The 13589-nt window shown below is 25.9% G+C and overlaps 4 protein-coding genes and 1 non-coding gene across 9 annotated transcripts; 1 reads left to right on the forward strand and 4 right to left on the reverse strand.

Annotated features, from left to right (window-relative positions):
- Positions 1-126: 126 nt before the first annotated feature.
- LOC124951300 (delta(3,5)-Delta(2,4)-dienoyl-CoA isomerase, mitochondrial) lies at positions 127-1902 on the forward strand. Its single transcript, XM_047499511.1, has 7 exons — positions 127-280; positions 458-605; positions 680-768; positions 847-974; positions 1042-1322; positions 1386-1512; positions 1625-1902. Exons 1-7 carry the CDS (start codon positions 232-234, stop codon positions 1721-1723), a joined length of 921 nt encoding a protein of 306 aa, XP_047355467.1. The 5' UTR covers positions 127-231; the 3' UTR covers positions 1724-1902.
- LOC124951301 (dynein regulatory complex protein 8-like) lies at positions 826-3364 on the reverse strand. 3 transcript variants are annotated; one of them, XM_047499513.1, is made up of 5 exons: positions 3263-3364; positions 2808-2924; positions 2606-2726; positions 2316-2526; positions 826-1533 (listed from the first exon to the last, which is right to left on the reverse strand). In XM_047499513.1, exons 1-5 carry the CDS (start codon positions 3345-3347, stop codon positions 1525-1527), a joined length of 543 nt encoding a protein of 180 aa, XP_047355469.1. In that variant the 5' UTR covers positions 3348-3364; the 3' UTR covers positions 826-1524. The 3 variants fall into 3 exon arrangements, with proteins under 3 accessions (XP_047355469.1, XP_047355468.1, XP_047355470.1); XM_047499512.1 differs by lacking the exon at positions 826-1533 and having other exon boundaries at positions 1924-2526; XM_047499514.1 differs by lacking the exon at positions 826-1533 and having other exon boundaries at positions 1924-2526; positions 3051-3305.
- Positions 3365-3410: 46 nt separating this feature from the next.
- On the reverse strand, positions 3411-10500 carry LOC124951290 (cleavage and polyadenylation specificity factor subunit 1). 3 transcript variants are annotated; one of them, XM_047499491.1, is made up of 21 exons: positions 9891-10500; positions 9586-9800; positions 8787-9097; positions 8439-8689; positions 8280-8312; positions 8131-8195; positions 7775-8059; positions 7375-7686; positions 7151-7300; positions 6908-7069; positions 6597-6832; positions 6292-6502; positions 6043-6209; positions 5720-5963; positions 5419-5604; positions 5073-5321; positions 4818-4970; positions 4554-4730; positions 4195-4468; positions 3993-4122; positions 3411-3898 (listed from the first exon to the last, which is right to left on the reverse strand). In XM_047499491.1, the coding sequence occupies exons 1-21, from the start codon at positions 10057-10059 to the stop codon at positions 3712-3714; spliced, it is 4167 nt and encodes a 1388-aa protein (XP_047355447.1). In that variant the 5' UTR covers positions 10060-10500; the 3' UTR covers positions 3411-3711. The 3 variants fall into 3 exon arrangements, with proteins under 3 accessions (XP_047355447.1, XP_047355446.1, XP_047355448.1); XM_047499490.1 differs by having other exon boundaries at positions 8131-8312; XM_047499492.1 differs by lacking the exon at positions 9891-10500 and adding an exon at positions 9262-9339 and having other exon boundaries at positions 8131-8312; positions 9586-9728.
- A 500-nt stretch (positions 10501-11000) lies between these two features.
- On the reverse strand, positions 11001-13267 carry LOC124951297 (RNA-binding protein NOB1). Its single transcript, XM_047499505.1, has 6 exons — positions 13080-13267; positions 12786-12918; positions 12490-12698; positions 11865-12405; positions 11436-11770; positions 11001-11364 (listed from the first exon to the last, which is right to left on the reverse strand). The coding sequence occupies exons 1-6, from the start codon at positions 13149-13151 to the stop codon at positions 11104-11106; spliced, it is 1551 nt and encodes a 516-aa protein (XP_047355461.1). The 5' UTR covers positions 13152-13267; the 3' UTR covers positions 11001-11103.
- Positions 13268-13461: 194 nt separating this feature from the next.
- Trnam-cau lies at positions 13462-13534 on the reverse strand. The gene has a single exon. It is a non-coding gene; the product is annotated as a tRNA-Met (tRNA).
- Between the last annotated feature and the right edge of the window lie 55 nt (positions 13535-13589).

The following is a 13589-nucleotide window of genomic DNA, read 5'->3' on the forward strand; positions in this document are numbered from 1 at the left end:
GTCGATTCGTCAGTTATCAAATCCTTCTCATGCATTCGTTGCGCGTATGTAACTAGAATGAACCTATAAAACAACCTTTAAATACGAAATAATTAAAGAAGTAATTAATAAAGTATTCATAGTATATTTTTGAAACTTTTACGTTATATACATAGACCTTTGTACCATCGTACATATTTCTCATTTTTATTATTTGTATTATTATTATAAATTTTAATATAATTAATAAAAATGTTTAGATCTGTTTTTAATAAGCCTGTATTTAGTATTACAAAAAAACGTAAGAAATTATAAGCTTTTAAATATACTGTGTAGTTAATTGTGTAATTAACATGTTCTTGTAAATGTGTAAACAAATTATTTTAATTTGTTAATGTATTCACAAAATATTATAAGAAATACCTACAGTATTGAAATAATGTATAATTTGTATATATCCTGTTATTTTGTTTTCTAGATTTCGGAACTGGTCTTGTTTCGAAAAATAATACGATGAACTCATTTAAATATGAAACTTTATCTGTATCAATGCCAAAACCATTTGTTTGCATGGTACAATTAAATAGACCTGAGAAACGAAATGCTATGAATGGTAAAATGTGGGAGTATGTAATCATTTATATCTATTATCTATTGTCTTTTTTAAATATTACATTTATTTATATATTTCTCTCTATAGAGAAATTAAACAATGCTTTGATGATTTATCAATAGAGCCAGAGTGCAGAGTTATTATTTTATCAGCCATTGGGAAAATGTTTTGCGTTGGTACTCTATCATTTTTTGCTATTAAATAAATAAACAATTTTTTGATTTTCATATATATGAAATTATTATTTGATATAGGTTTAGATTTACAAGATAATATAAATGTTTATCAAAAATTATCAGAACATGAAGATGTTGCACGAAAATGTAAAGTTTTAGAGTTTACGATAAAGAAATATCAAGATTCTATCAGTTCCATAGAAAAGGTATTTTACATATATTATAATATTTATTGTATTTGTCAAATTAACTATATTTTTTTATATTTATTAGTGTGCAAAGCCAGTGATTGCATCTGTACATAGCGCTTGCATAGGTTCAGGAGTAGATATGATTTGTGCTGCTGATATACGTTATTGTTCCTCAGATGCATGGTTTCAAATAAAAGAAGTTGATATCGGAATGGCAGCTGATGTTGGTACTTTGCAAAGATTTCCAAAAATAATTGGTTCAGACAGTTTAGTTAGAGAACTTGTTTACACAGCAAGAAAATTTTCAGCAACTGAGGCATTGCAGTGTGGTTTTGTCAGTTCTGTATTTGATACTCAAGAAAGGTAATAAATTATTCAAAATATATTTTCAAGTTATACAATAATAATCCATTTATTTTTATATAGTTTGTTGAATAAGTCGATTGAAGTTGGTGAAAAAATTGCAAATAAAAGTCCTGTTGCAGTACAAAGTTCCAAATTAAGTTTGGTATATTCAAGGGATCATTCTGTTCAAGAAGGTCTCGAACATATTGTAAGTTTTTTATTATTCCACCTGAAAGTAAATAACACATGTATTATATAATGTTTATTAGATAGATAAAGTTATAATCATATTGTGGTTAACTTGACATTTCTTTTAATAGGCTATGCATAATAAAACAATGTTGCAAAGTGAAGATTTCGTAAATGCAGTAACTGCACAGGCAACACGAAGTGATCCACCTGTCTTTTCAAAACTATAAAACTTCTGTATTATATACTTCAAACAGTTTGCTTTATTAATGTCTGTGAAGGAAAAAACTCAATTGTTATCAAATATTTTATATAAAATATATTAGATACGTTTATATTTTGATATACCTTTATATTGATATGAAATATTTTATAAGGCACTATTAAAGTATATTTATTAATATTAATAAATTTTATTTTTTATATTTATTACTCCAACAAAAATTTAATTTGTATTGATATAAAATTATTGTGAGATTTTTAAAGGATTTCAAATGTAAAATTAAGTTCTATCATTTATTAAATAATACTGTTAAATATTAAGTTCTTTTTCTTCAGCTTCCATAAGAAGACTTTCTAATCTACGTTTTTTTGGCATAGATGCTAATTTATCTATTTCCATTTGATGAAGAATTGAATGTACATTTGCATTTTTTGGCATTTTTACCTATAAGTGGTTAAATTCTTAATATATGTATTGAAGAGATATATCTTCAGGTATTCCAAATCATATATCTTTCGTTGATATAAATATGATAATTATTTGATTGCGATTGGTAAAGAAAATTTCAAAACTTATGAAATGAAAATAATCATACATACAATCAATAAATTGATATAATATTCATAATGAACTTTTTTTGTTGCCGGATCACAAGCAATTGCCATCATATCAGCCACTTCATCTTTAGTAAAAGGCTCTCCCATTTCCATTAGAACTTTTTCTAGATCATCTTTCATAATATAACCACGATTATCGGGATCCAGTAATTGAAATGCTTTTAATAGATCTTCAGGTTCTGCAGGTTTAAATCTAAGTAAAATAAAGAAAAAAGTGTCTGTAAAAAAAATCATTAATTTTATAATTCCTTTATAATTAAATAACTACTAACTTGCGTTCACTAATTGCTTTGTGCATATATTCTACATATTTGTTCAATGGTACACAATTATTTACTACATCTTCCACTTGAACTTGTATTTCTTGTAATTCTGCTTCTGTAACAACACATCCTATGAAAAAATAGGATGATTAATATAATCGATAATATTTGTTATTTTTATATACATATAAATTTTATATTAATTATTTACCTAATGCTCTTATAATAGTACCCAAATCTCTAACATCCACCTCATTATTTCTTGCATTATCAAATACATCAAAAGCTTCACACAGCCTTTTTTCTAACAATGTTGGCTCATCAACCACTATAAACATATAAAATGTGATGAAAATCATTTTTACATTCACAAAAAATATGAATATCAAATTTTTTTTATAAATTAATTTATTAATATTTAACTGAAATGTAGAAGTAAAAAAAAAATACTTACTATTTAATTTAAAGTCTACAAACTATATAACTATCTACTCTTTTATGTGTAAACATATAATATAGCGTTGTTTGATCAATACTCGTATTTGGTTCATAAAATATTTACATTATATATCATATACGCACACTATTTATTAATATAAAAATAAAGTAATTATATATATAATCTTATACTCATATAAATATAAATATTTATATAAATCTACATACATTTTAAACTTTCTCTTTTTTCACTAATGTTTTTTTGCAAAGATAATCGATCTACTAATTCAATCTGATTTTCTGAATTAAACATATTGCCGATTGAGATCAGTTACGTAGAATGGATTTATATGAAATGTAAAAGAGTGTTGCAATATAAAAATATAAATTCATTATATTTTATGACGAAACATGCTTATCTATAAGAAAAAAAAAATTTATCATGTAAAACAATTGCTACATTCATAAACATTTAGTTTTACTAATATACATTATAATATATACATGAGAGCAATATGATTATTAACAAATGTATTAAATTTATTCAGTATCTGAAATTCACTTTTCATTTTCATTTAGTTCGCATTTATTTAAAAACTGGTAAAAATATGAAAAATAGTTCTGAATAGTATTAAATTTACATATATATATATATATATATATATGAAACAGTTGTTTTAAAAATGTGCTGTTTGTCGATCAATTTCTGTAATATCTTCTATTATTTCTTGAACTCGCGTTCCAATTTTTTTGGCTACATCCATTTTTTCATTATTAGGTAAATAGAGATAACTCCAAACCAAATCTCCATCTATAATGCCTCTAGCTGGATTGCCTTGTGTTCTTACATAACTTTTATACGTACTGAAATTGTTGAAAAATTATAATTATTTATGATACATATATAATCAATATATAACTAGAGTAAATTTATTATAATCATTATTTAATGGCTTACCGGTATGCTTTGGGATTAAGGCCTGCAATGTGACATATATGTGTAACTAATACATTTTGTAGCATAAGTAATCTACGATATGTTTTTTCTGGAACTGGAAGAATGTAACCAAGACTACCATCCAAAGATGCTAAAAGTTAATGTGTATTATTTTTTTATTCGTATTTTTAAAAAAAAGTTTTTAAAAAATCAACAAACTCACCATACATGGTAACATGCCTTTTATCTGCTCCAGAAAAATATTTTTTTTCATTTGCTGGGTCAGTAATTCTACATTTAATTCGAAAGAATGTATTTACTTTTTGTCCTAAATGGAAGTCAGCTTTTCTAATCAATTTTTGACCACCAAGACTTTCTCTTGACTCCGGTTGATACATAAATAAAGCTATATTGCTTTCTCCATCAGCTACTAGAAAGCCCAAATTATTATTGTCAATTAAATATTCTATCGTATAGACTTCTGCTGGTCGGAAATCCTAAAATAAAATATTATTTAATATTCTCTCGTATAGAGTAATTTATCTATAATATCAATTCTCTAATACTATTATAAGAACTTACCCTACTAACAAGGGAAAGTGTTCTATATTCTTCTTGGAATCTTAACAAACTAATAGATTTGTACACATCAGCCACTAAAATTAAACTTTTAATGCTTAACATTTGATGTATATAAATTTGTGTGTCTATAAAAGCAACGCCTACGAGATCGTTATCTTTTAATTGCCAAATGTAGATCTGAAAAATGTATATCATTTCGTTTTAAAATATTATATATATTTAATAAATTAAATTTTTATGTAATTAGTTTTATAACAATGAAACCTTTTGTCCAACTGCTGAAACGAGAAATCCTGATACTTGAGTAATAGCTGTAATAGGACCTTTCTGTTCCTTTGCATAAATCTGTTTAAATCTATTCTTTGTTAATGGTTGTCCAGGTTCTGGTACTACTTCAATAATGTCAAATATAAGAATCTACATAATATAATATAATATTATATTTAAATATCATATAATATAAAGTATTATATTTAAAATATCAATAAAACTTATTATTATATTTAAAATATCACTTACACGTCCTCTACTTGTAATATCTTCTCCATAATTGTAGTTTGTTCCTAGTACAATGTAACCCTTTAATCCAGATCTTGTTCCCTCATATGCCAGAGACACATTTTTTAAACATGTAACATGTTCCCATTGATCTAATTCGATTCTAGTGTTTGGTATAGTTTCCCAAGAAACTGGAGAAAATAAAACAATACTAAACAATTCTTGTGATGGAAAAATAAATCTATCTGGTCTTTCTTCTTCTGTGAATTCCTATAAATAAATGAATATAATATAAATAGATGACAGCTATTTCTGATAACATTCTATAGATATATATGTGAAGAATTTGTTTATTATTTTATATTACCTTATCTTCGCCATTAAATCTGTAATAACTTTTAAGTGGTTCAGCTGTACTTGTTATAACACAATAAGTTTTACTCTCAAGATGATATGTCACAAAGTGTGGTGTACATCGTAAAGGTACTTTTCTCACAGGCCATGGTGCATCATATGATAAATGTGTTGGTAGAACGCATATCCTTAATTCTTCCTAATATAACATGTATATCTATATATTTTTCAATTTTTATATTTAAAAAAAAAAAAAAAAAAAAAGGAAAAAAGAAAAAGAAAAATGAATATTACATTACATTTAAATAGTTTACCTTTCTGTTAAAATACAAAAAACCTTGAGGACAATTAATGTTATTAAATGGTGCAAAAGAAGTAACAGAACCATCTATGCCCATTGGATGTGTTCTTAGCTCTCCACGTCCAGTAAGAAATATCCAATGTGCATAATCACCACAAATGAATACACCATTATATCCAGCAATGTTGCTAAAATATCGCATCATAGAAATTCGTGTTTCGTTCATATTGGGCATATCTTCTTCTTTAGGTTTTGGCCTTTTAGATTTATAAATAAAATTATTCATATAGTATATAATAAAATTATTTAAAGTAAATGTTATAAATAGTTATATACCTTAAATGGCCTGGTATAATACCATGATCTAATTTTTTGAAACGTAATTTTAAGTGACCTTTGGGATATTTATAAGCTTGATAAATTTGCAATTCAGAATCCAAGCGTACTAAAAGCATTGGCCTGTTTCCATGGTGGCCTAAAGCAACCATCAAAATTTCACGAACCTACAAAATAATTATATTAATAATGTATAAACTTATTATATTGAATGTAATTGAAAATAATGTATATAATAAAAGTATGCACCTGATTTTCAGGATTAGGAATTTCATTAACAGGATTAGTTTGCAATGTTGTAGATTCCATACTATCATGTAAAACATATTGCCCATAACCAAAATTACGAATAAGATAGGACAAACGTAAATCTGGCAAAGAATAAATTTCTAAGGTTCCACTATCTCTATATACTAGTAACCAATATGTAGGTTTAATTTCTTGTAAATGTTTTTGCCACCTATACATAATTGTATCATTATGATAATAACACAATTGATGATAAAAAAAAAAAAAGGTATATAACATTACTTAATAATAGTAAAGATGTTTACCATGGTGCTTTTTTAGTTGTTCCATCAATGTTTTTAGTATGAGGTGGTACAGGCATTTGAAAAGCTGGTGCATCACCATATAATAAGTCATCCTCATTGTCAATATTACTGACAATAGGTGGTTCCTCTACATTGTGTTCTTCTTCTGGTATATCATCTTCCGAATTTTCAGGTAGTTGTGTTGTGAAAATTCCACTTACATCTCTATATGCACAGAGTGCTTCTATTTGAGGACGCTAAAAATTTAATAAAAATAATTAGTTTATAATTTTGATGTATATGTATGTATTTATTTATAAATATATACTTACAAATAGTAAATTTGCAGCTTGTGCGTGTAATCTTGCTGTACCTCTTCCTTCTCTAAGTGTAAGTAGCATAACTTGACCATCCTCTGAAAGTATAGTTACATAAGGATCTGCACAACTAGCATGTACTATGGGACAACCAAGATCTATGGGCATATGTTGTATCTGTAATTGTCAAGAGAGAATCGTTTATAAAAAATAATACACAAAAATATGGAAAATATTGTATAAAAAGATCGTGCATACTTGTTCAATTCCTTGTAAAAGACGAATACCCATTTGGGTAACTTGTACTATGTATCTGTTGGCACCAAGATTTCCTGCATAAACTGTACTTCCCTGAGTACTGAATCCACTCTGATCAACTTCGTTGATTTCTTGGCCAGTTTGTAGAATCTATAAATTTATTATATAAGATTTGTAAAAGATATTATTTTTTAATATGAAAGAATGTATTTTGAGTTATGTACCATGGTTGAATCTTCTTGACTTAATATTAGAAAAGCATGGGAACCCTCTGATTCTGCTTTTGTCTGATCATCATTATTTAGATTACCAATAACAGTCCACATATCTTCACATCCAGGTAATTCGAATGTTGTGACTACCTGAGGACGAATTGATCTTTGAAGAACACAAAGAGCACCATTTTTGCCATAACCAGATGTTGTAACTAATTCAACATCAGGATCTTGATTATGAGAAAATTCTTCTGATAAAAATGCTGGTTCTCCCATAGATATATTTCCACATGGTCCTATATTTAATAAGCTATCGCATACCTTATAAATGTAGAAGAAAAAAAAAATGATTAAAATAATGATTAAAACAAAGATAAATCAATTATTATTTCATTAAGTTAATATATACCTCAAATATATAAGAGGTTATTTGAATAGATGTATGTGTTTCACTTCCATATACTTCTAATTCTTCTGGATCCTTGATATCTAACACATCAGATGCCATCCAATCGCCTAAGAAATCTTGTTTAATTTTCTTTGCTGGAGTTTCATCACTTTCATTATCTTCGACCATGATTTCATTATCATTCAAATTTTGTTCATTTTCTGGTTCTTTTTCAATGAATCTTAGTAATAATGAGTTTCCAAGGCGTGAGCCAAGAAAAAGATAGTTATCTTCGCACATACATACCTAATAATTACAATTAAATTAGATGTATGTTTTATATAAATGTGAGATTTCTCATTAGAAATATTACTTACGCATGATGTTAGAACACTAGCAGCTGCTTTATCAAAATGAAAACCACGTACTGAACGCATACTGTCTGCAAATAAAGACAGTACATATAGTTCACCACTTTTTAGAGAAATAACTAAACGATCTGGAGATATAAATGCAACTTGAGCACCTTCCAAACTCATTTTAACTCCTTCTTGTGGTTCTAAATAGACAAAAAAATTTATATATTCAATAAGAATTATTAAAGTACTTATTATTATTAAATTGTATGTTAAATAAATATATTTTAAAATTTATTGACAGTTGTTAAAAAAAAAATTTTACTCACTCAAAGGAAAATTTGTACTTGTATCTGCTAAACTATTAAGAGATACTCCATATGGTGGAATACTTTGGTTTAAATAAATTAGAGAATTCACTGCCATTATTAATGTTCCACCAAGAGGTTTTTTTACTGGTACTGCTTGATAACAATCAAATGGTAAATTAGAAACAGACCATATAATAGGATGAACTCTTTGTTGAATATTTAATGATATGGCTACCATTGCGCAAGTATCTTGTCTTACTGCAATACGCCTGTAAATAAATATTTCATGATATTATTTAATATTACTATATGTTACACTCATGCAATAGCAAAAACATAATTAAAATTACAATACTATATTCTTACCCTGAGAAAGTTCTTACAGGTTCATAAAGAATCAATAAAGTTGGTTCATAATATCCATGTAAAAATTGCAAATCTATAATATTGTCCATTTTCTCTTCTAGACTTTTTAATACTATCATGTATGATGATAATATAGGTGTTTTATTAGATGTAGTTAATTTTGCTGTATCTAATAGATCTCCATCATCAAGACTTGGATCCTTACGGAATGGTAATACTACTAATTTACGTCCATATATTAACATAATTGCACAACGTCCCTCAGGATCTACTCTGACAATTGGTATGTGGTGATGATTTGTCCATCCATCCTAATAAATAATTTTTCACTTAAATTCTAATGATAAATCATCTATAATTAGATATAATACATACATGAAAATGTAATAATTAATATGGAAAAAATTAAGAACTTTTTCTATTAAAAAAATTATATTATTATGTATTGTTTTTTATATTTATATATATATATTACTGATAATTAGGGTGACCAGACATCCTGTTTTTATAGTACAAGTTCCATATTTCAGCATTTTGTCCTGGTGTATTAATTCTAAAAAATATTTGAATTATTAATTGTTGAAAATTTTGTTATTAAAAAAAAAAAAAAATATTTACATATGTTCTACATTATTTTGACTAACTTTTAAAACTATTATATTTCTTGATTTATATGTGGTCACCCTACTAATAGTAAAATGACAATACAATGATAGCAAAATAAATTTATTTTATTAATTTCAACCTAATTTTTTCGTTCTTTATTTTAGAATAATCAAATATCAAATTATTGTATTACCCGTATTTCTTCTTCTTCAAAATAATGTAAAGATACTGTTCTAAGATCATGAGCTTCTTGATCATATTCAACAACAGATAACTTTGCATCACGAAAACTTAACAAGAGAGAATCTCGTTGAGATCCAATTAAATGTACTGCTTGCATCGACATTACATTCCCGTGCAAAGTATATTGAGCTAAACATTCTAGCTTCATTTTTGGTGGACGTAATTCTGTTAAAACATGATGCATAATAACAAAAAATATTTATTGAGAATTTTGTAACTTTGTGTAATAGTAAAAAAAAAAAAAATTGTATATACCTGTATATTTCTCTCTTTTTGTTATATCTACGTCAGGAATTAAACGAAATACTCTTATAATATTTGCACCAGCTACTACAAGACATTTTTCAGACCGATTAAAAAAATAACATGTGATAGCATGTTCTACTCCTGTTGCAGGATGAGTGCTTTTACATATTGAATACATTTTATTAAATATTTTCAATTAAATATTATAATTATAAAGATCAATAAATATATAAGCATACAATTATCAAATTAGTTTAAATTCATATAAAAGACCGCATAAAAAACAATTCAAAGCATCACTCATAGACATATTAATACATTTTAACGTCTACCGGTATATTCAGATAAATTCATGTTGGTCACAATCGCTACTAGTTACACACTCTGGTGGTCAAATTTATAATTCTATGTACAATAATCTTCAATTGTTTCTTTATATCACTTTAATATTTTTATATTACTATAACATTTTTATGTCACTTTAAATAAGATTATCTTTATGTTCAATATATTCTTTAACTCTGATTATTCTTTGACAACATAATACATTAATAATTTCAATACATACGATACTTTTACGAATAAACATCCATAACCTCTTGTAATCTGTAAATAATTCAATATAAAAAGTTTCTTTTTTATAATCATTATAGATTTGATTAAATTATAAGGAGTATAATATAAATGATTAATAATTTTTAAGGTTATTCATGATTCATCCTGATTTATATAATGAATTATGCCAACAATGAGTAAAGGCATAATTTTTAAACAACATTAATGAATAAGGTCTCATTAAAAAAAAAAAAAAAGAAAAAAAAAAAGATTTAAGCAAGAACATAGATTTCTTGAATTTTTAAAAAAACTTTAGGAAGGTAGAACTACCAGCATTAATTATTACTACTATTACTACTATAATAATAATAATAAATAATATTAAAATATAATGATAAGAATAATGATAAAAAAAAAAAGTAGAAGAAATACAGAAATATTATATAAATCAAGTGACTATTCACCGATAAATATAGTTAATAATAGCAACAAAAATTGTATGAAACATTTAGTTCGTAAATTACTTAACTATATTTAACAGTATAATAAATCAATAGAAATTAATTATGAATATAATACAGTGTAATGAAAGGATATTACATTTTTTAAAAATATTTATATAAATTACATTTACATAAGTAATAACCAATGATTAATTGTTTTTATATCATTTTTGTTTTCTTCTAGATTCATTTGGATTTCTCTTCATCCAATATTTAACACCACCATTTGATCGAATACCTAACATAGCTGATTTTGAATATACATCTCGCGTAACAAATGGAGAAAATCCTGCTATATAATCTTCATATAGTGGATCATTTTTTGTTCTTGCCAGTTTTGAAACACGTTGTTGAGGCAAAGGTTGATCCTCGCAAAGTATTGGATTATTTGCATGTTTTCCACCTTTTGGCGTTGGCAATGAAAACTAGAAAAGGAAAATATTATATTTATTCATTATACATGAACAAATTCACTTATTATTATTTTGAGACATACTTTCTTTCCTTTGGCCGAAAGTGGTCTTCGCGCATTAATATGAATTTGTTGTTTGCCATTGTCATCTAATGAAATTGCAACCTTTTTTAATGTCTTATTGCCACAATTTGGACAGAAAACTTTAGTCATTATGCTGGTAGTTTTGAAACAAGCATAACACCTAAAAATGAAAGTTCGCATTTGTTTGATTACTCTTCCATCTAACGAAGCTATATTCAATCCAATTTGCATTAAAACATTTTGCATTGCAAAATCCATTGTTAAGCATGCAACAGTTGCTGATTTTTCCTTAAGTATGTCAGAGTCCATATGTTTTTTCATATTTTTAATATTACCTAAAATCATTAATATATTTATATAGTATAATATTTATAATTATATACTTCTTTTTTTTTTTATAACATTTACTTGAGAAATTAAGAAACTTACTTGGTGTTATCCAATCACTATCATTATTACATTCATCTTCAAATTCATCCTCGCATTCACTTATCTGTTCTAATGAATCTTTATCTTCCTCATCTGATATAGGTGCAAGAATATCATCTACATTATGCATCTTTCCATCTTCACTTTGAATTTCTAATTGTTCTGGTTTACAATTGAGATTCGAAAATTTATCTGCCAAATCTTCTGTTTCAATATCTATGTCATATTCTATATCTGATGTTGCTGTTTCATAATCAGATCCACATTCATTAGAAGATTCTGTGGCATCTGATTTAAGTTCATCTTTTTCGTCATCTTCATTTTCTTCTTCTTCTTCTTCTTCGTATTTTTGATATTCTTCATCTATATCGTTTTTCTCATTTTCAGGATTTTCTTTATCCTTTTGCTTATCCACATCGTTTACAATATCGTTATCAATATGATCTAAATATTCTTGAAGAGAATCAACATATACTTCTTCTTCTTCTTCTTCATTTTGCGTTATATTTTCTTTATCTTTAATTCCATTTGTTTTATTTAACTATAATATATACACAAAATATATATAAAAATTATTATAAAATATATATAATATAATACATGGTATGTATGTGTATAAACTTACTTTTTTCTTTGGCATATAAAATCCAACGACAGGTTTTAAACGATTTTTATTACGTTTTGCACTATTAACAGTTTTTACAATGATTGGAGCTTCCTTCAAATGTTCCGTACCTACTTTTTCTTTTTCTAATTGATAAGTAAGTGCAATTACTTTAATATCAGTGGCAGATAAACTTGTATAATCACCTGTTTTCTTAGCAAATTCAGTAACTAAAAGATAATAAACTTTTAATAACTTAGGGAATAATACTTCAATTTAAAAATTTTAATAAAGTCCTTAACAAATTTTATACCTACCAAATTTAATGTTTTCTGGAAATGCACTTTGAACATTTAAATCATATGGAAGTACAACTAGTCTTCGTAGTTGTCGTTTATTAGTTATCTCGTTAACCACATCTTGGTCGGTTATGATATTAACACCAATATCCTAAGATAACAATAAATAATTATAAATTTTTATATATTTCATAGATGAATATATATGTATATATATATATATATATATATATATATATACAAAAGTAGATAAAAGAGTTTATAAAATCTGCTAAATAATTCTTTTTGAATGAAAAGTATTGGTTGTATTACTTGTAGAGCTGCATTTTTAATAAAAGCACTTGTATCCACAATCAAGTATTGTATTTTATTGCTAGTTTCCATAATCAAACAGTATTAATATTATTTATATTATTAAATCCACGTGTTTCTTATTAAAAGAGAACTACGACTTATACGAATAGCAAATATACATAGATAGTAATAATAACGTGTATTAAAATTCAACTGGTAGCGTTCCCTGTTGACAACAAATATAACTATAATAGTATGCGATATTCGATATAATATTGTATTTTATTTGAATTTAACAACTACGTAGAAAATAATTAAATAATTACGAATTATTAGATAAAATTATTTATATTATTATTTATATATAATACAATTTTTTATATAAAAATTGCAAAAAATCTGCCCCGGGTGAGGATCGAACTCACGACCTTAAGATTATGAGACTTACGCGCTGCCTACTGCGCTACCGAGGCCTCTGATAGGTACTTTGATTTTTAAATATTTCTATATTAATCTATTATATGCTAT

This window comes from Vespa velutina, chromosome 8 (genome assembly GCF_912470025.1).
Source record: "Vespa velutina chromosome 8, iVesVel2.1, whole genome shotgun sequence".
Classification (NCBI taxonomy): domain Eukaryota; kingdom Metazoa; phylum Arthropoda; class Insecta; order Hymenoptera; family Vespidae; genus Vespa; species Vespa velutina.